The sequence below is a fragment of the Oryctolagus cuniculus genome, chromosome 4, assembly GCF_051225735.1.
Source record: "Oryctolagus cuniculus isolate XC-2025 breed Fujian yellow rabbit chromosome 4, ASM5122573v1, whole genome shotgun sequence".
Classification (NCBI taxonomy): Eukaryota; Metazoa; Chordata; class Mammalia; order Lagomorpha; family Leporidae; genus Oryctolagus; species Oryctolagus cuniculus.
Genome location: NC_142870.1, coordinates 166471193 through 166491921, shown reverse-complemented (window position 1 = coordinate 166491921; position 20729 = coordinate 166471193). Strand labels below are relative to the sequence as shown.

The following is a 20729-nucleotide window of genomic DNA, read 5'->3' as shown; positions in this document are numbered from 1 at the left end:
CTATTGATTTATATTTCTAAATTTCTCTAAGTGACAATAGCCTCTCAAATTTTCACTTAACAGGCTTAGCAGAAGAAATTTGCTAGTCACTGCAATTTTAAAATTGTTCAGCATTATCTTTGGTTTCATTCACCTTTGGGGTTATGATTTAATTTTAACCTTGTATGGCTGATTTTCAGCAGGTCAAGGAAAATCTTGCTTCTCATTACTACTGTGTGTGACTTCCTCCATGACTCAGAACTCCAGAGGTTGCGAAGCATTTGCATTTTTCTCCTAGGTGTGTTGAAATAACTAACGAAGCCAATAATGGAATGTCTGGCCTTCCTGAGGTGGTCTACAGCTCTACCATCCAAGATCATATTACATCAATCAAATTATTCCATAGTTGCTTTCCTTAGAATCTGGGAGTATGAAGAACCTGGGAGATCATCAGAGTGAAGTTTATCAAGAAACTGTCAAAACAGTTGACAATCTACAAGGCTTAAAGGAGCAGGCACAGTTGGGTCAGGCACCCACCTAAGCATTGTTCAGCCAGGACTCTGCTTCACAGAGAGATGGAGCCTGAAGCCATCCAGAATTCCAAGTGTCTGAAAGCAGTTTGGGGAGGGAGTCCCTAGGTCTCTTCCATAAAGAAGTCCCAAATATTAAAATAAAATTGTCCCAGAGAGAGAAGTCAACAAAGATCTGTTTATTTTGATGTTGATACTAAAAGACAGGAAATTAGAATGAGAATACAGAGGAATGGTGCACAGAAATTGTAACCCAGATTAGCAACTGTAGCAATGAATCCACAACCCTTGCACTAAGCCTGCGTGACACATGCCTGTGCAGTCTGCTTGCACACTGACAGCTGGAAACACACGTCCCCACAAAAGCTTCCTTCCTTGTTCCTTCTATGAGAAATTTGTTCTCTGGCATTGCCCATTTCTTATTTCTTATTTCATGGGAGATGATGCAGTCCCTTATGCAATACATTGGTAAACTAATACTAATCTTACCTCCCAACAGGAATGGACTGCTACCCATATATATATATATATCACTTAGTGAATTGTGAGCAAGTCAATGAAATTCACTGGAATTGTTTCTGTAGTATAAAACTTTGCATTTTCAAATTAATACCCTTTGATTAGTATAGGATTAAAAGTAGAACTTCATAAGTGGCTAAAAATGTTAAATGAGAAAAACATTTAAAAATAGGCAGGGAACACTAGATCTTAATAATTTTGTCCTTTTTTAGCATTCTTTTTTACTTATTTTTTAACTTTTATTTAATAAATACAAATTTCCAAAGTACAGCTTATGGATTACAATGGATTTTCCCCCATAACTTCCCTCCCACCCGCAACCCTCCCAGCTCCTGGTACTTCTCCTATTCCATTCGCATCAAGATTCATTTTCAATTATCTTTATATACAGAAGGTCAATCTAGTATATATTAAGTAAAGATTTCAACAGTTTGCACCCACACAGAAACACAAAGTGTAAAATACTGTTTCAGTACTAGTTACAGCATTACTTCACATTAGACAACACATTAAGGACAGATCCTACATGAAGAATAAGTGCACAGTGACTCCTGTTGTTGACTTAACAATTTGACACTCTTGTTTATGGCGTCAGTAATCACCCTAGGCTCTTGTCATGAGTTGCCAAGGCTATGGAAGCCTTTTGTGTTCACCAACTCCGACCTTATTTAGACAAGGTCATAGTCAAAGTGGAAGTTCTCTCCTCCTTTCAGAGAAAGATACCTCCTTCTTTGATGGCCCCATTCTTTCCACTGGGATCTCACTCACAGAGATCTTTTATTTAGGTTTTTTGTTTTGTTTTGGTTTTGGTTTTGGTTTTTTGCCAGAGTATCTTGGCTTTCCTTGCCTAAAATACTCTCATGGGCTCTTCAGCCAGATCCAAATGCCTTAAGGGCTGATTCTGAGGCCAGAGTGCTATTTAGGACATCTGCCATTCTATGAGTCTGCTGTGTATCCCGCTTCCTTTGTTGGATCGTTCTCTCCCTTAGTATTTGTAGATACCAGTCTTGTTTATGTGATCCCTTTGATTCTTAGTCCTATCATTATGATCAATTGTGAACTGAATTTGATCACTTGGAATTTTGTCCTTTTTAGAAAAAACAATGTGAGTATATGAAAATAGGAAAAAGCTTATACTTAAATTTTAGTTTTAATATTTATTTTTGCTTTTATTTTACATAATAAATCATATCTAATATAATAAGATTGACAAAATATTATTAATGAGTAACTAATTGTGTTTTAAAGCAAAACTCTGGGTGTTTTACTTAATAAGTGAGGTTTTAGAAAAAAATAAGAGACTTTTCCAAAAACAAAACTAAATTAAAAATTATCTAATGCTTGAAATTATTTACATGCTATAATAATAAGGTGTCTTTAAGAAAGAAATTGAAAGGCTTTTTGTGTATGGTCAGACAATGCTCTAGTTAACACAGCACTAAAAATATAGTAACATTCTTTAATATATTGTGCTTTCTAGAGTTTTCTCATAGTTTTTAATTATGGGCTTTATCTAAACTACCTGTTGTAAAACACAAAACGGCCCATTAATTTGATGAAGTGAAATATCTCCAGGATATCCATATTTTGTGATCCATAGCCAATGATTACACAGATTATAAAAAAAGGTATATTTATTTCAGAAAATACTCCCCAGCATTATATAATTTTGGGATATAAAGAATTAAATGATGATACTATTTAAATGACAGTTCCTGTTAAAGTCAAAGCTTTTAACTGTATAATAAAACTCCTTTCCACTTAAAATATGATGGAATTTCTAAAAGAAATAATTCTTACACTAAGCTAATCAACATTAATGGCCACAGATAACATACTAATATTTTATATTCTATGTACAGAAGGACCCAATCATAATATTTCTATTAGTCTGTCAATTTGATTTACTTGGGATTAAATTATACAACCTGAAAAATGGAAAAAATTAATGAAGAATCAAACCAGATATAATGAAATAGAATTGGTGTTAACTGGATTGAAACATACCTGTTCCAGCTCTGCCACCTACTTATGTGTTACTAGAAAAGTCAATTAACCTCTCTGAGCCTCTTTTCCTTCATCCATAAAAAGTTATTCTACAATATTCAGGTTTATCTTTTGTCACAGCATAGTCAATATTACGACGAGCCCCATGAGAAGGCAGAGCCAAGGACTTCTCTGTCACAAAAGCTAGGACATTATTCCAGAAAATAGAAGACTTATTTGCCGATTCCTGGAATTTTCTGGAAAGCTAACAAATTATTTGTTAGATTATAGAAGAAAACAAAAATTGTACATACTTAAGCACATTGACAAGCTCTTTCAGGCTAAGATACTAGTGACAACAAATTCTTCAGAAGACAGCTGAGAAAAGCGCTCATTGTGCTAGCAGGGTTGGAGTGAAAGGATGTTTTCTACTTCCTAGGATCCCTCTTTAGGCTCCCATCAAACACATTCCTGTGTGCGCACACACACACACACACACGCATAGAGACACAATGTCCAGGCCCACTAGTGCATGACATCAGTGTCCCAAGTATCTTTTTTTTAAAATAGAATGTATGACTAAAGTTCATATCCCTCAATACACTTTGATACATCACTGTCTTCCCCAGTACACCACAAGTTATGCCTGATTTACTCTCTCCCCTATCCCTGAATGTGGACGGCTACAAGCGTCTGGCAAATAGTTGGTTCTCTATAGATATTGTTTAAATTTTTTTTAAAGTGAAAGGAGGAGCTTTGGAGACATCTAATGTACGGAAGAAAGGTCAGTCCTGAGCAGGGCCACGCATGTTGAAAATCAAGGCTCAAGTTCCCAAAGACAAATCACACCTGCTTGACATTTTAATCTAAATCTGGCTTCACATACATAGCACTATTGTCAGTGTAGTCCTTATCTCTGAATTATCTTTTCCCTTGCTGGAGTATAAGTTCTACAAGAGAAGGAGCGCTTGTCGTGCTCAATTTTGTATTCCAAGTGCCTTGAACGTTTCCTGACGCTGAGCAGATGCCTGGTAAATCAGCAAATGTTTTTTGCTTGAATGACGAAACGAAGGAATGAATGGAAGAGTCTAGTTTCATTTTTCCAAGAGGTTTACACACTTCCAAGCAATCTACTACTTTTGGCATTAAGGAAGGGAAAAACTGGAAAAGCCTACCTCCTTTTACATTACTATCATCCTTTCAAGGTCCACGCAACAGGACTTTGCTCGATTCCACTCTAAATTTTCCAGGGGTTAATTAGTTACACAATAATTATAATTCATAGTTCTTAAACCTTTCAGAGCGTACAAGGATATAAGTAAAAATAGGAAGAGGTCTTGCATAATTTCAACTCTGCAAGGAAATCAATGCTGTAACAATTTATTTCATTTTCTAGGACAGTTGTAAGAAGAAATTGTGTCAGCCAGAACATTTCTCATCATATTCCTGGCCATGTGTAATAGAAATGGACATGATCAAATGATTGGCCCATTCTGATTTATGTGGGAATGTCCACATAACTTCATAAGCAAGGGCGAGTCCTACTCCCAGGGCTGTCTGGGTGAATCATTGCAGTTCAGAAATACTGGCCACACATTCTAGTCCTCCTCAAGGAAAAAAAAAAAACAGAGACGTGCATGCTTTTACATTGGAAGTTTGCTCAAGTGCAGAATTAACAGAGTTTCACTTTTTTTTGTTGCAATTACAAAAGTTTTAAAACATTGACAGATTCTTTGAGACAGGTTCAGATGTCAGTAATTAGATGGTACAGATGAAAGGTTTGTATTTGAAATCCTTTTGCATTACAGGTAATATTCCACTCAGAGGCCCTCCTGCTGATCGACTGTCAATGAATCCTCACTCTTGACAATTTCAGACTAAACCTTATTTTCAGAAAAAGACATGAAGGCGAGTTAAATCTTTGAGCTGCGATCTAATTTGTAAACACTTGTCTCAAGATTGAACATACTGTTACAGACTCTTAAGAAGCTTACTTTAAACTTCTGGTCTTTAAAATGTCAGATGGGATGGAGAGAAAACACCATGGAACAGCATTATAAATTACTGGGGGCATGGAAAGCCCCCAGAATAACATGATGTTCTTCAATAATGTAGCTGTCATATTCCCCCTGTGCAGCAAGTTCAGGTTGACCATTTGAAACACCAGAGTTAGTGAATCACTCTGAGCTCAGAAGTGGTTCTTATTACCAGCATCAACCATAATATTAGAGAAAAATGCAGTTTAAATTTCCAAGGGCCAAAGATGGGATTATCCAGCCAAGGCTAAAATAATTGATCTCTGTCAATAAAGTAAAAGCTATGAAACAGTTTTAGCGTATAAAGAGACCCCTGTAACCTACAAGCGCTGGGAACCCTCCAGTGGTAACAGTACACAGTTTACAAGTTCACAGAAACTAACACCATGATAAATAACTTTAAATAAATAGATTAATAAACAGAGACATCGCTGGACTTTCACATAGGATTGACAAAGAAGCCACAAGCATTTGCACTGTGTTTTTTGAATATTGTTATTGTTTCTCTCCTTGCATTTGTGGTTGTGTAAGAAAGCTGACTGAGTGAAAACTGTGTCTTCCAGAAATGTTATGCAAAAGTGAAATGCAACATTTTTATGGGCCTATACATCTATATCTGAAGCTTTTCTATCAATCCCTGTACCACAATGACGGTTGTATAATGGCTCCTAATAGTTCTTCTAATTTGAAGTCTTTCTATTTTTGAACTTATCACTGTGGTCAACACTGTTAAGTAAAAACATCAGGTGCATATACATTTAGCTAATTCAAAAAGGCATATATAATATGTCATTAACCTCAAAATTATAGGTATAAGAAAAGACATAATTAGGGTGCTAAATAATTTTGCTTGCCAGGGGCACAAGCAAGCACTTGTTCTGGAGGACAAGAGATCACTACACTTAATACAATGTCATCATGGGTACTTCATGGTTTCAAGTCTCAGAGCTATTACCTAGATCCGGTGTGGTGATGAACGGTGAAAAGTAAATGGACTGATAGAAATCCGATCTACTATCTTCAATAGGAATGAGTGACTTCCAGGTCTATTCCTGCCATTTTGAGTACCAAACCCATGTTTGAAGCTACATATGAAAAATCTTGATCTGATCCTACAAATCAACATGCCCAAATGAAGCTCTGTGTCCTTGATCTTACACTTATTGCATCTATGACACACACACTGACTCATTTTAAGGATATTGTTTTCTTCCCCACCACCCAGACTAAACTGTGCTAGTTGGTTTTGGCCCATGTAGCCCCAGCACCTTCTCTAGATTTGTTTCACTTCTTTCTTCTCTTTTGTCCATTCCCCCCTCATTCCAGTTTATATCATGAATCTCAATAACACTCAGTGCTTTTTGTCCCATACAAATGCAACTCTGCCAATCCCCATATATACACACTTTTATATATTTCTCTATCAGTGTTTTGGTTAAGTAACATCTATAGTGAAAATTCAGCATATCTGGGCACTAATGCATAAGTAGCATCCGTGCATCCAATCACACTATGTATAATATAAAATATTCCTTGCCATAAATTACATACTCATGGGCATCTCAGAAAGTTAAAGAGAGGTCATTTTGGAATGTTAGAATCTAAGGATTTATACATGTAAGTGTGTAACACAAACTTGGCATCATAATGATTTTTTAGTATTGATTGAAAATACTTAGAGACACAAGACTGGGGAGATAAAAGGCTTTATAGGAAAGTAAGAATCGATCTTTAATACACAACATTGTTATGCAGAAATGGTTCTAATGTGTATTGATTTAAAACCCTTTAAGGATAACTCTTTGATAAAAAGGTCTCTCTTCTGAATAGAAGCTATCAGATTATTATTCAGAACCCAAATGGCTAATAGGACTGCTTGCTTCTATTCCAAATGAGAACAAAAAGCCAAGAGTATCATGTTACTTTTAACATGTATAAGGATTAGACCTCTTTCTTAGAAGTTTCAGTTTTCTTTGCTTGCTTGTCATATTTCTCTTCCATTATATGCAATGAACTTATATCTAAGAGGTATAAAGAGGGACAAGCACTAGCCTAATTTAAAAAAAAAATGTCATGCATAGACAGTACAATGCCCATTGAACAAACGGCACAGGACGGGGCTTAATGGTGGGTGTACTAGGACGGAAAGCAGACGTGAGTTAACAGACAAATTTAGTGAACAACACAGTTATGTTAATGTAAACAAATCTGCAGCAGAGGAGCAACTAGAATTCTATATTATGAACAAAACAGAACTTTTCCTAGTCTGTTTTTTTAACAAAGCTACTTGTTGGTGGTCACCCTATTTAACAATGAAGTTTACAAGACAAAGTCAGTATCAGACTCGGTTGTTCTTGTATATTTGGAGACATAGATCCTACATGGAAATCACTAGGCTCTTCAAGACTAACCTAACAAAAGTCAACCTTCAAATAAAAGTAGTGTCTAAGGGCATTCTGATAAGAAAGAAATAAGGGATATTCTATTTCGATTTTTAGGAATACTCTCAATATTTAAACCAATTCATGATCATCCATTTAACGAACATCCATACACTTCACATAACTTAACGTTTTAGATATGTTGTGGATATTTCACTCTGAAAGAACATATAGTTCCATGAACTATCAGTACCCCATCCTCAATCCATCAGTGCTTTTGTTAGTCATTTCAGTTGCCCTGGAAACATTTAGAAACAAATGACTTACCCTATCCCTATATGATTGTGTTGCCCTGGCAACTTGCTGTTTTCTAGAATGTCAGGCTTGGATTTTAAGCTGTGTATTTTTTGCTTTAAGAAATAAGACTTTAACAGATTGAATTCTCAATGCTGTGTTTCCACTTAATTATATTTAATATGCTAAATAGCTATTAAGGAAGTAATGTCAATGTCTTCAGGAAGGAACTGGAGAAGTAGTGATATTCTGGTTTAGTGATGATGAAGTGACAAAGAAATCCTAAGTACTACCCAAGGACACATTGGGGGTCATGTGCGACTGGAAATTTTCCTTACGTTCAGAACGTTGTGCTTGCAGTTCTAAAAAGCAATACACTCTACCTTGAGCTATTCTTTCATTTTTAAGGTTCATAGTTACATAACATAAAACTAAATGCCAAAAGACAGGTCATAGAACATATATCAAACATTCTCTCTCTCTCTCTCTCTCTCTCTCTCTCTCACACACACACACACACACACACGTGTGTGCAACAACACACTACTGGAGTTACAATATGTTGGCCAAAGTCAATGTTGCTGTTACTGGGTGTAGAGATGGCGGCTAACGAGCAGCATCCTCTGGAATCCGGAGATGTGCTGGGAACGTGGCATTTGGCAGTTTCCAGTTACTACTGTCCAAGACACTTCTTAAAAAGTACCACATTTCTGTAATCCAGAAGACTGGAATCACAACTGCTTCTAGCTACCCCTGCGATTCGGAGGGAAGGAACCTAGCAAGGAATGTTCTCTCCAGCAAGCTTGTAAACAAAGCTCGACTTACAAGATAAACTTTATCTCCAGAAATATTTTTATGTGTATAAAATGACTTTATGTACAGAGACTGCATAATCACATTTTCATAATGCAGGAAAATTTAAATATTTTACCCTTTATGATAGATTCAGCCACTACTCCACTGGAAACTAAGACTTTTCACACACATCAATTTAATTTACCACTTCTGTTTTACATTTTCCAAAGTAAACCCAAATTGTAGACAATACCATGGGGAGTGTCAAGTTAATAAAAACATGTAGAAAAGCCCTCCAGATTTGACTAAATGAAACTTGTATTTCAGTAGGCCGCAATTTACCTTTCCAACCAAATTTTTCCCTTATTCCATAACAAAACATTCCACTAAATGTAGGGTATTTGCCTCTGTGCCCCAGAAATAACTTAAGACCACCTCCTATTCCTTTTGAGTATTTCTTTTACTCAAAAATGTGCTACTTTTTCTTTTGAACTCCACAGACACCACCCATTCAATAAGATTATGTTTATGTCTTTTTTCTTCCCCGTCCTTAACTATTCACAGATGCCTACTCATTTCTAGGGTTATATAACTGCTGCCCATTTGACATACTTTCAGCTCTATATTTTAAATAAAATCATTCTAAGCATACAAAAACTTTCTCTACAATTATTTGCATGCTTTCAGGACAGACTGTTTCTTGTTTCCTCTCTCCCATTTCCAGAAATACCTAGAATATTCTGTACACATTGGATGCTCAAGAACATTTGTTTATTTTTTGTTGAACTTTTTCATCATACCTAAGGATCTCTTTTCCATTTAAAAAGAATTAATTGGAGAAGCAGAGAGAATAAAGGAGAGAGAGAGAGAGAGAGAGAGACCCTCCCACCTGCTAGTTCATTCCCCAAATGCTCACAACAGTAGGGGCAGTAGGGACTTCTTGAGTTAAAAACAGAAACCAGGAACTTAGTCCAGCTTTGCCACATGGGTGGCAGGAATCCAATTACTTGAGCTATCATTGCCACTTCCCAGAGTAGGGATTAGCAGAAAGCTGGGTCAGGAGCCTGAGCCAGGTTCATCTGATATGTAAATTAAGTAGAGAAATTTTTGAGAAATAATATAAACGTGTTAGGGATCTTACATAGGACCACCTATATAAGATTTTGTAAAGTTATAGTGATTGAAATAGAGTAATGGTCAAAAAAAGATATCAGTAGAACAGAATAGAATTCAGAAAGAGGCCCAAAGGTGAAAAGAGATTTATTTTGTGATAAATACTAACAAAAAAAATTTAAACCCATGGACAAAAATATACTTGGCTTATCTGAATGAGTTTGTCAATAACAATTGGTTATATGTGAGAAGAAAACTCGGATCACAAACTCATCTCATACTACAAAATAAGCCACAAAGTAACAAAAACAACATGTGCCATAAACACAGTAAGAAATAAATGGTGTTCTAAATCTCAGAATTATTTAGGTCTTTCACATGGAATCCAGATGCTTGAAAGCAGACTTCGGCAAAACATACCCTGTGAGCCAAATGTGGCCCCTGCTTGTCTCTGTAAATAAAGTTTTATTGGAACTCAGCCACATCCATTCACTTGTGTATTGTCTGTGGGCGCCTTCACACTATAACTACAGAACCACATAGACAGGACAGGCCATATGACTCATAAAACTAACAATATTTATTGCTCGACTCTTTATGGAAAAGGTTTGATGACCCTTGGTCTAAAAAGAAAGATGGATCAATATAAATATGTAAATACTAAAATTCTACACGATTAAAATCATGAACTTAGAAACTATAATAAGATCTTATACAAATAAGAACAGATCAATATTCCAAAAGAAAAGTGAGCAAAGTGAAAGAACTTGGAGTTCAGAGATAAAGAAAATAAATTAGTCAATAAAATTCAAAAAACAACTCAACTCCCCTAGGACTCAGAAACAAAATGAAACATTAATAAGAGGTGATTCACTGTTACATTAAAAAGTTACCCAGTGTTAACTGAGGTCATGGAGAAAGAAACACCGTCACCTATAATGCAACTTGACAATGCATATCAAACGTTAAAGCCCAGGTATCTTTGTGCCACCAATTTATCCTACAAAGATTTCCTAACTACAGTGGTGGTTCAATATTAGAGTCTTGAGTTTTTGAGCAATAGCAGAAGTAACTTGAAGAAGTATGAACAGGGGCTAGCGCTGTGGTGGAGCAGCCAAAGCCACTGCCTGCAGTGTCAGCATCCCATATGTGTACTGGTTCTAGTCCTGGCTGCTCCACTTTCAGCCCAGCCTCTCCTATGGCCTGGGAAAGCAGTCTTTGGGCCCCTGCACCCATGTGGGAGACCCAGAAGAAGCTCCTGGCTCCTGGCTTTGGATCCGCGCAGCTCCAGCCCTTGTGGCCTTCTGGGGAGTGAACCAGCAAATGGAAGACCCCTCTCTCTCTCTCTCTCCCTGCCTCTACTTCTCTGTAACTCTGTCTTTCAAATAAATAAATAAATCTTTCAAAAAATAAAAAAGAAGTATGAATAGGAAATTAGGTAACTTCCTTTTGTTACAATTTTTAATGGCATATTATGAAATTGATAGAAAAATGAATGTAGATTCTATATGTGATTCATATGTAATGACATCCAAAACATTCTATTTTTGTGGAAAAACAGCAATCTGGAATATAATATATGTAGAGTAGTCTTGTATATATGCTAAAAATATACATATATTTATACAAATTTGTGTGTGTGTGTGTGTTTTCATAAGTGAAAACATTGCTTGGGGTTGGATAGTGTGTGCAGTGGGTTAGGTTTATACTTGGGACATTTATATTCCATATGGGAGTACCTGGTTTAAGTCCCAGCTACTTCCAATCCAGCTTCTACCTAAGGTGCATCCTGGGAGGCAGTAGATGATGGCTTAGGTACCAGAATCTCTACCATCTCATGTGGGAGACCAATATGATGTTCCAGGCTCCTGGCTTTGGCCTGTCTGGGCCCTGATTTCTGTAGGCGTTTGAGGGAGAGGGAGTGAACCAGCAGATAGAAGATCGTTCATTCTCTCTCTCTCTCTCTCTCTCTCTCTCTTTGAAATTCTGCCTTTCAAAGAAATAAATATTTTTAAAAAAATGGCTAGAATGTGACATCATATTTGGTTCACAAAGCTTATGTCTAGATAATAGAATTGATGACTAAGGGGATCCTAGGTAGAATGTCTTTTATATTCTATAGACTTTTAAATCACAGGCCTTGAATTTCATCATTTAATTTTTTCCCCAAAGTCATCAAATAATTATTTTTGAAAAAATACTATGGAATTCTGAAGTTACACTTAAGAATAACAAAGCCATCATTATATTTGACAATACTTAAGGTAAGTAAAACACTTGCTGTGAAATAGTGTTGTCCTTGTTTATTTAAGCATGGGAATATATTTAAAAGGAGCTGACAATTCAAAGATGTTCCTGCTAAATGTAATCTCATTCACCTTTTTTATTTATTTATTTTTTTTTGACAGGCATAGTGGACAGTGAGAGAGAGAGACAGAGAGAAAGGTCTTCCTTTTTGCCGTTGGTTCACCCTCCAATGGCTGCCGCGGCCAGCGCGCTGCAGCCGGTGCACCACGCTGATCCGATGGCAGGAGCCAGGTGCTTCTCCTGGTCTCCCATGGGGTGCAGGGCCCAAGCACTTGGGCCATTCTCCACTGCACTCCCTGGCCACAGCAGAGAGCTGGCCTGGAAGAGGGGCAACCGGGACAGAATCTGGCGCCCCAACCGGGACTAGAACCCGGGGTGCCAGCGCCGCAAGGCGGAGGATTAGCCTAGTGAGCCGTGGCGCCGGCGTTTCATTCATCTTAATTCTCTGCTGGTAGAAACAGTACATAAAGGTTAGAGGAGATGCTGTTTTTGTCATTATTATTTAGTTAAAAATATTTGGCCTATAGATAACACTGTATATTCAGACCATAGATATACTGTTTATACATATACACATATACACATGCATATGTTGGCCTTTATATATTACCTAGTTACCTAGTTAACTCCTCCAGCACTTGGTACTCCAGAGAAACCATGAGGATTATGATTTTTGCTGAGCCCATATCTGAACACTTTGCTTTATGAGCAGAGGTCTAATATTCTTGCCAAGCTTGATGACATTCTTTTTCAGAAGACATACAGGCCAATTTGGAGGATACAACCTTTGAAACTAAGCCTTAGGGCTTAGCTGTGTGAGGTGAAGACTGACCACATCAAGTATTCTGGAGCTCTCTTACACAGTCTTATTGCAGAGAAGTTTATATTTGCTCTTTAGCTGTAAACTTAGGGTTTATTAATCATAAAAATTATAACTTAGTCATGCATGGCAAGGAATCATCCAATGATTCAATAAGGGCATCTTGCATTTCTTAGACTATGGTAATTAGATATCCAATTTGTAATTAAGTAAAAATGAAAGCTGACCTTTCTCCTTGAGATGAAATAACACTAACCATATGAGGAACAGAAGATTTATGATTTAAATGAATCTAAATAAAATTTAAGGGAATAGAACTCTGCTTCCCCTGGGTAACTATGATATTTTCCCCTTGCCAATAGCAGAGGTTTAACAAAATATCCAGTATATTGGAGCATGGGCATTTCAATTGTGCGTTCATACAACATTCCAATGTGACATGCTGCTCTGCAGAGTGGATAGTTAGCGCAATCCATCAACCATTACAGTGTTGTTAGTGTAAGAGTGAGATTTCATAGTACAGTACAGAAATAGAAATAAGCAACCAACTGCATTGACAGCGTCAGCATTTTTACTTCCTCACAGCAACAAGTGAATTCCTGATTTCATCTACCAGTGTTCTCTCCCAGGAGTCTATTCAGGTGAACAACAAAGAGCAAGCAGCAGTGCTCTTGCTTCCTTAAGTGGGGTTTGACAGTTCTCCAGGAGATCCAGGAAGGTCCTAGGTCCAATGATAAAGATCCGCTTTCACGCATAGACACAGAATGATGATTATAATCCATGCAAGGAACCTTTATTTCTTCTTCCCCAATATTTTTCTAAATCTACAAAAAATTACACTGCATTCTACTTAGCAATTTAAGTCTCCAAAGAAATATAGTCGAATGGCAAATTGCAGCAAACTACATTATGTTTTATCTTCTTCTCACGTCCTTTTACTCTTCCCATTCCTTCTCACCATTGTTTCATTTCTCTCTGACCAACTGTTACCCCTCCAGTCCAACCATTCGTCTTCCCTAGCCAAAAGACCAAGAGCATTACGCTGTATTTTGAAACATCCCTGAAGCATTGCTTTCTTTCCAGATACAAACCTGATAGAGACCTCAGAGTTTTCAAATGATGCCTGAGAGACAACTAGAAGGGCTTCTGGCCAAAGGCACACATCTGGCCCCCGCTCTGGAGCCAGTGTGAGTGCATGGTGCCTGGGGAGGTGCATGCCTCTGCAACGAGACCTCAAACATGAGATTTTTATAAAACAGGGCAGGAGAAAATGAAAAAGAGAACAGTTGAAAGCAAACTGGAGTTAAAGAAAACATATTTGAGATATGAATATCAATATCTAGGATTTATTTCTACAGACTGATAAAAAGGTAATCAGTGAGCATTTTTTAAAAAAAATATTAGGTGTTGAATTTTGTAAGTCAATAAAACGAGTACCAACCCGGCAACTTGACTTATTCATGGCCACAGAGGTTATCTCCAAATTCTTTAGCTGAGGAAGTTTATAAAGCACTGTGAACATGGCGGAAGATGTTGGTTCTTGCTTATTTTCAATTTTCTTCATATATTAACACTAATTTCACATAACTGGGATAATGTGAATTTGATGCAATTAAATAAAAACAATTTGTTGAGTGTTTGCTGTTTCCTAAGAACTACTTTAAGAGTGTTAATACTTCATTTACTAAAACACAATTACGTAGGCATCATTATGTTCATGGTATAGATGAGGGTACTGTGGCTCAGAAAAGTCAAGTAAATTAGAGTCCTTATAGTTAGAAAGGTTTGTCTATCTCCACAGACCTAGCCAAGAATCCATGGAATTAATCATCAAATCATTCATTCATTCTTCTCAATGCAAGTATGCTATTCCATGGCCCTCAATGGTTTAATTATTTATGTTTTAGTGCCATGGTGGGATTAATTTAAGCCCTGTTTGATGTTGAAGCTAAGGCCAGCTGTGTCATGTTAGTGTATGCAACACAGACGATCGACAAGGCCATTGCAAGGCAAAGATTGATGCTAAAAGCTCTTGTGTTTCCATAACAACTTTTAGCCAATATTTGCATGTTAAAGACACAAAAATAATGTGTTTGCGTGTTTGGGTAGAGAAAGGGTGGTCCAACATCTCTTTTTTCCTGGAGTTCATCCTAGCCACAAACATTACACGTTAAACTGAGTGGCCTATGCTCCAACATGATGCAGCGCATGGGTGTGGGAAGTGACATGATACCAGGGAACAGTAGCCACAGCAAAAAAAAAAAAAAAAAAAATCAAGGGGGAAGGAAATATTCACACACACACACACACACACATACATACACACATCTCTTACTGTTAGAGGGAGAAGAATGAGTAATTATATGAAAAAAAATCAAGGGGGAAATATTCACACACACACACACACACACACACACACATCTCTTACTGGAGAAGAATGAGAAATTATACATGCATGCATGGGGCTGAAGCGGTGATGATGGAATAAAACTTTGCTAAGGCCCTGAGTGACAGCTGAAGCAAAGACCCATACAACCATCTTCCTGTCTCCGAAGGGTTCTTATTTTGGCCTCAGAGGTGATGTTTAACTTTAGTGTGAGCGCTAAGTTAGCATTGGTGTCCTGCAGATGAACACGCTATTGTTTTTAAGAAGGTGGTTGGTTTCTTCTAGAAAGTCTACTCAGAACTTGGCAGAACTTTCCCCCTTTCCTGTGCTGTCTCAGTCTGTGCTACGCTGTATACCGGTCTGGCGGCACATACTGAATTTTACCTCGTGACTTGGACAGAGAAGTGTAGCCTGGATCTGTTGCACATTGGTATGATTTATAGAACATAGACGAGCTGAACTCAGGAAGCCCCTAAGGTGTGTAAATAATAGTAAAGAGAGGGATTTGCAAAATACAGTCCGAAGTTCTGCTGCGGTGAGCTACATAAAGTTTATCCTTTAAATAAAATAACAAACTATTGAAACGTTAGGCGCCACATGGAAAGTTGTCTATTAAAAAGATAAGATGGCCAAAGCTCACATATGAAAACCAGATTCTCTGATATTTTGAGTCACAGAAATGGTTGCATGTGCATTCTGTTCCCCAGTCTTTAATACCTGCATCTTATTTAAATTTAGCTTCCAAAAGAGTGAACTACTTACAGTACTGCTTCTTCTTTGAACAACTAATGCATTCAGTAAGAATAATAAGGATAAAGATGATACAGCATGCCATACCTTTTATATTGTTTTTACCCTTGCTCTCTCATTTGACCCTCTCAAGAGCACTTCTAAGTGTAGTGACAGAAAAGGCACAAAGGCATAGCCTGAACACACCCGGAGAGTACACCAGAGACCTTGCCATGCGCTTTCCTGTCCAGGGCTCTTGCCCCTGCCCCCACTCTCACGCATATGTTCTACTGAAATCTGTCTTATGTGTCTTTTTAAAAATTATGTGTTTATTTGAATGGCAGAGAAAGATACAGAAAAAGAGACACAGACAGAGAGCTCTCATTTGCTCTTTCATTCCCCAAATGCCCACAATGGCTGGGATCTGAGCCAGACCAAAGCTGGGAGCCAGGAGCTCAATCCAGATCTCCCATGTAAATGTCGGGGACCCACCTACTCGAGTCATCACACCTACTGCCCCCTTTCCCCACACAAGGGTCTGCATTAGCAGAAAGCTGAAACAGAGAGAGGAGGTGGGACTTGAACCCAGGTACACCAATGTGGGATGTGGCATCCCAACTCAGTGTCTTAACTATTTCACCAAATGACAGCTGCTATCTTACATTTCCATAGAGCTTACAAAGCCCAGAAGAGCTAGACAAAGATAAATGGACTCATTAACCTTCAGTCTATATTCTAATGTGGTATGTCATATTTTTCACTTGGAACTGATATAATATTGCACCACAAAAGGTGAAATCTAACAAGTAGAAAATAGACTTTGAATCGTTTTGGAAGAAATGTCATCCTAAAAAGAAGCGAATGGCTATAGTTAGTGAAGATAAACAAAAGTCTAATGACCTTGCTATCCATCTATTAAACAACTATCTTCACATTTCAAATATATTGCTTTGAATTAACATTTGGCCATAATACTCAAAATTGTTCTCAAAGCATATTGGACTGTGTCTGAAGAAAGCAATGCATAACAGAAAGAAAACAAAAGCAAGAGACCTTCCTTTTGTAATGGATTTAATTGTCCAGAGTTCAAGCTCCTGGATGAAGCTGAAATTGCTCATTCATAACAAACAATAGATATCAACTTGAGAGGTTCACTCTTACTTCCTCCAATAATTTTTTTGTCTCTTTCTCCCTCTTATCTCTCTCTCTTGCTCATTCTCACTTTATCTCTTTAACTAGCTATTATACATGCTTTTGCAGAATTTCAGGAACAGCTTTTTATTTGGAGAATATGGCTGCCTGAAAGAGTTACAGGATATAACAAAAGCTTTACCCCAAAGCTTCTACGCATTACAAGATCTTGCACTTGGATAATAGAAATATTTAGCCTCAGGTGACTGAGAACACTTACTGTTGGTTGCATAACGTATGGCGGATGAGGCATCCATGAAGTACTCTGGACCTATGCATCAAACAGCATTTATTAGCACAAAGCAATCACAGAGAGAACTCGGTTCTTGCGTTCAGTGGAGTCACACTAGGTCATAAGAAAAGTGGAGTCCATCTGACTACACAGCTAATTATGGCTCGAACTCAAGGGTGAATCAAAGGGACTTGATTCATGTGGGCCCTGAGACATGGTAAGATATAAAATGACATCCCTGTTCACTGGCATTGACTTCAGTGCCTACCTGCACCTAGCTGGGTTTTGCAGCATACAATGAGGTTGTGTTGAAGACTAAAGTCTTAGTGGGCTTGAGACCTGGTCAACTCCAAAGGAGGCCCTGGCAGCAGAGGTGGAAGTAGGAGCTGACTGCTCCCACTTCCTCTTTGTCATCAGTTGTCCCTTCAAATACTCAGGTGTTCTCACCTTAGGAATACATCCAAGTGGCAGAAGTTGTAGGACAAACTAAAGAGATAAACCAGAAAGCAAGTTGGTATTTTTCCTCTCTTGTAGTAATTGGTATGCAAGATTTAAAAATGTGTATCTGAGCAAGCCAACCATTCTCAGATGTGCCATGTGTCAGTCAAATGAGAAAAATCAGCCTGTGTAAGCTGATTGTCACAGGGAGTCCCTGGAAGATTTTGTTTGTTTGTTTCAGTGTACTCACACCAACAAAACTGCCAATACACTTTGGATTTTTTTTTTAAAGTGGAGAAAGACAAGAAAAATGATAATATGGGAGCTTGTTCTAATCTCTTTTTTGAGAAAAGGGAACAAGAGTTAAATTTCTTTCATGAGCCCTTCCTCGTAAAATCATTACTCTGTGGATATTTTGTTCATGTCACCAAAGTGCTCTACACTGTGACTGGATGGGTGGTCTTGGCCAACACAGAGGCCAAGATTAGAAAAAAAGGGCGCGCACGCGCACACACGCACACACACACACACACACACTGCAACCAGGCAGGCCAGCAAGAAGCACAAAAACTGATCGTCTCCTGCACTTAACTGCGTGGGCCCCAAGGAAAGGCAATTAAGAAATCAGTCATTCTGAGACCCTCTAATGCAATTCAAAGGAAAGTCTGTTCCATTCACCCACGGGCATGCTTCAAGAGTCTGAGTGCAGGGGAAAAAAAATGAAAATGATTTGCTTCAGGGAGAACTAGTTAAGGAAAAATGCATATCATATCAAGTTCGATGCTCTGCCAACTGGGACATCCTGAAATGAGGGATGTTGTGGCTGAATAAGGTGAAACTTCAACGAATTCATAGCAGTCAGCAACATGACAGTTTTACCCATTGTAAAGCACCCACCCCCACCATCTGCAAAATATAGAGAATTATACGCATGTACAGTCTTGCATTTCTCTCTTGCTCTCTCTCTCCAAACTTTTTTAAAAAAATGACACTAGACACATTCTAAAGGTAGTATTGATAGGTCACTTCTAATCAGCCTTAGAAGAAATCTTTGAAGAACAGTTTATAACATCAAGAGGACCAGGGAGTGATATCACCTATTTGATAATTAGAAGGAATAAAATAAGGAATGCGGGTTTTTTTTGGAGAAGTGTGATTACTTCAGCCCACTTGTATCCTTGGAACTAGCTGGTGACCCGCCTGGTTTAGGGCGCTATTGAATCCCAAATGTTCCTGAGGATCAGCCTGTGAACTCCCTGACCTCCCTTTTGTCTCTTTGGAACTGAGAATGCAGTGGGAGCAGGGTGCCACCATGACTTTCTACAATTTTGATAATTGCCTCTATTTGGGGGGAGGTAGGATTTAACAGAGATCCACCTAGGTTTAGCAGGACAACCGTAACAAAATGAGATGACAATGACAAGATATCCTGGAGTATGTGAAGGGATTGCTGGAAATGTGATTTTATAAAAGACACAATAGGCCATGTCAACAACCAAAATAATAAACAACAAGCAAAATAATTTCCCAGTGGCAAGAGATCTGTATTGATGTTGGCTGAAAAAGAGCATAGACATAAGAACTCAGCAAGAAGAATGGGAAGGAGGCTGGATTTTATTTGCCAGTGAGTTGATGCAAATGGGCCCCTGAAAGCACAGGGTAACTCATAACTTGGGTGTTATCAATGAAGATGTGCTGAAGTATATAAGGACAATTTTTCTTTTAATTCTCTGGTGTCCTTTGTGTCTCTAAGTTGTATATTACGGGCAAGGCAGATCCCTCCTGAGGTGCAGGTGAATCGGACATACCTGGTATGTGGAGACAGGGGAAGCAGCAATGAATGGCGTGATAGATGTCTGAGGAATCATGCGGTTGGTTGCAATACTGTACGGTGAAGAATAAAATCTGCAAACAGAAAACAAAAAAAAGAAGATTCATGAAGCAGCTGCAGGCTGGCTGGTAATCAAAGACTACCAAGTACCTCTGGGAAAGAGAGAGTGCTTCTACTTTCCTTGTTTCTCCATTAACTATTAACAAGAGCATCCAGGAGATTGGCAGTATGTAATTCCCAAGAGAATGAAGTCATTCTGAACAAATGGACAGCTTTGAGTCATCTTACAAAATTAGTTGCACAAAATCGCTCTTATACCAAGTGAGTGTACTAGTGTCTTGAACCAACGGGGAAAAAAAGCCACTGTAAAAAAAGAAAAGGCAATGCTATTCAAAAGTTATTTGAAAGAAAGGCAGATGGAAGCGCTACACGTTATAAACGTGGCTGATGTTACACACAAACACACTGCATTCGTTTCTTCATTCAGGAAATAAGGGCCGGTTCCTAGCAAAGTCTAGATATTTTGTGCTAGGCCCTTGTACTGGGTCCATACCTTCCTATAAAAAATACTTTCTCCTTGAAAAGTGAACAAAGAGGACAATTTTTTTAGGTGGGAATAGGAATATCTTCTGGTTCTAAGAAGGCACTGGTGGACATATTTACCTACATGATAGATGCTGTAGATTCTATAAAATGTTCCATCTGGTACGGATGATATATTTTTTTTTTCAAATATTTCGATCCAAGACTGGATGAACCCAGGGATGTGTGACCCGAAGATTTGGAACAATATTTAAGATACGTAACTACTGAGATGTTCACCATGATGAATCTCAAGTGAATTGTGCTCAAGACAAAAAGCCAGACTCCAGTCTATATAGTACAGAATTCTATTTATGCTGCAACATGGAATATGCAAACTATAGAGACAGAAAATAGATCAGTGGATATCGAAGACGTGGGGTGGGGGAAGGACATGATTGCAAAGGAGCATGGAGGTGTTGGGGAGGGGATGTAACTGTTCTGTATCTTGTGACATGTTTGTGTGTATTTGGCAGAATCATAACTGTAGACTAAAAAGAGTGAATATACTCTATGTCAGTCATACCCAGTAAGAAAAAGATAACTAGCACATAAGGAAATATCCATCTTTGTACCTTCA

General features: G+C 38.0%; 1 protein-coding gene across 19 annotated transcripts in view; it reads right to left on the bottom strand.

Moving 5' to 3' along the window:
• The window catches only part of RBMS3 (RNA binding motif single stranded interacting protein 3), a 1620164-nt gene that overhangs the window by 92094 nt on the left and 1507341 nt on the right, over window positions 1–20729 (bottom strand). For 12 of the 19 annotated variants that reach the window (XM_051858893.3, XM_089331200.1, XM_070072889.2 and 9 more), the window contains 2 exons: window positions 19545–19641; window positions 17287–17337 (listed from right to left, as the gene is read on the bottom strand). In XM_051858893.3, coding sequence (XP_051714853.1) covers window positions 17287–17337; window positions 19545–19641 — 148 coding nt within the window. The remainder of the gene's footprint in view (window positions 1–17286; window positions 17338–19544; window positions 19642–20729) is intronic. The other 7 variants (XM_070072890.2, XM_070072891.2, XM_051858897.3 and 4 more) reach the window with 1 other exon arrangement.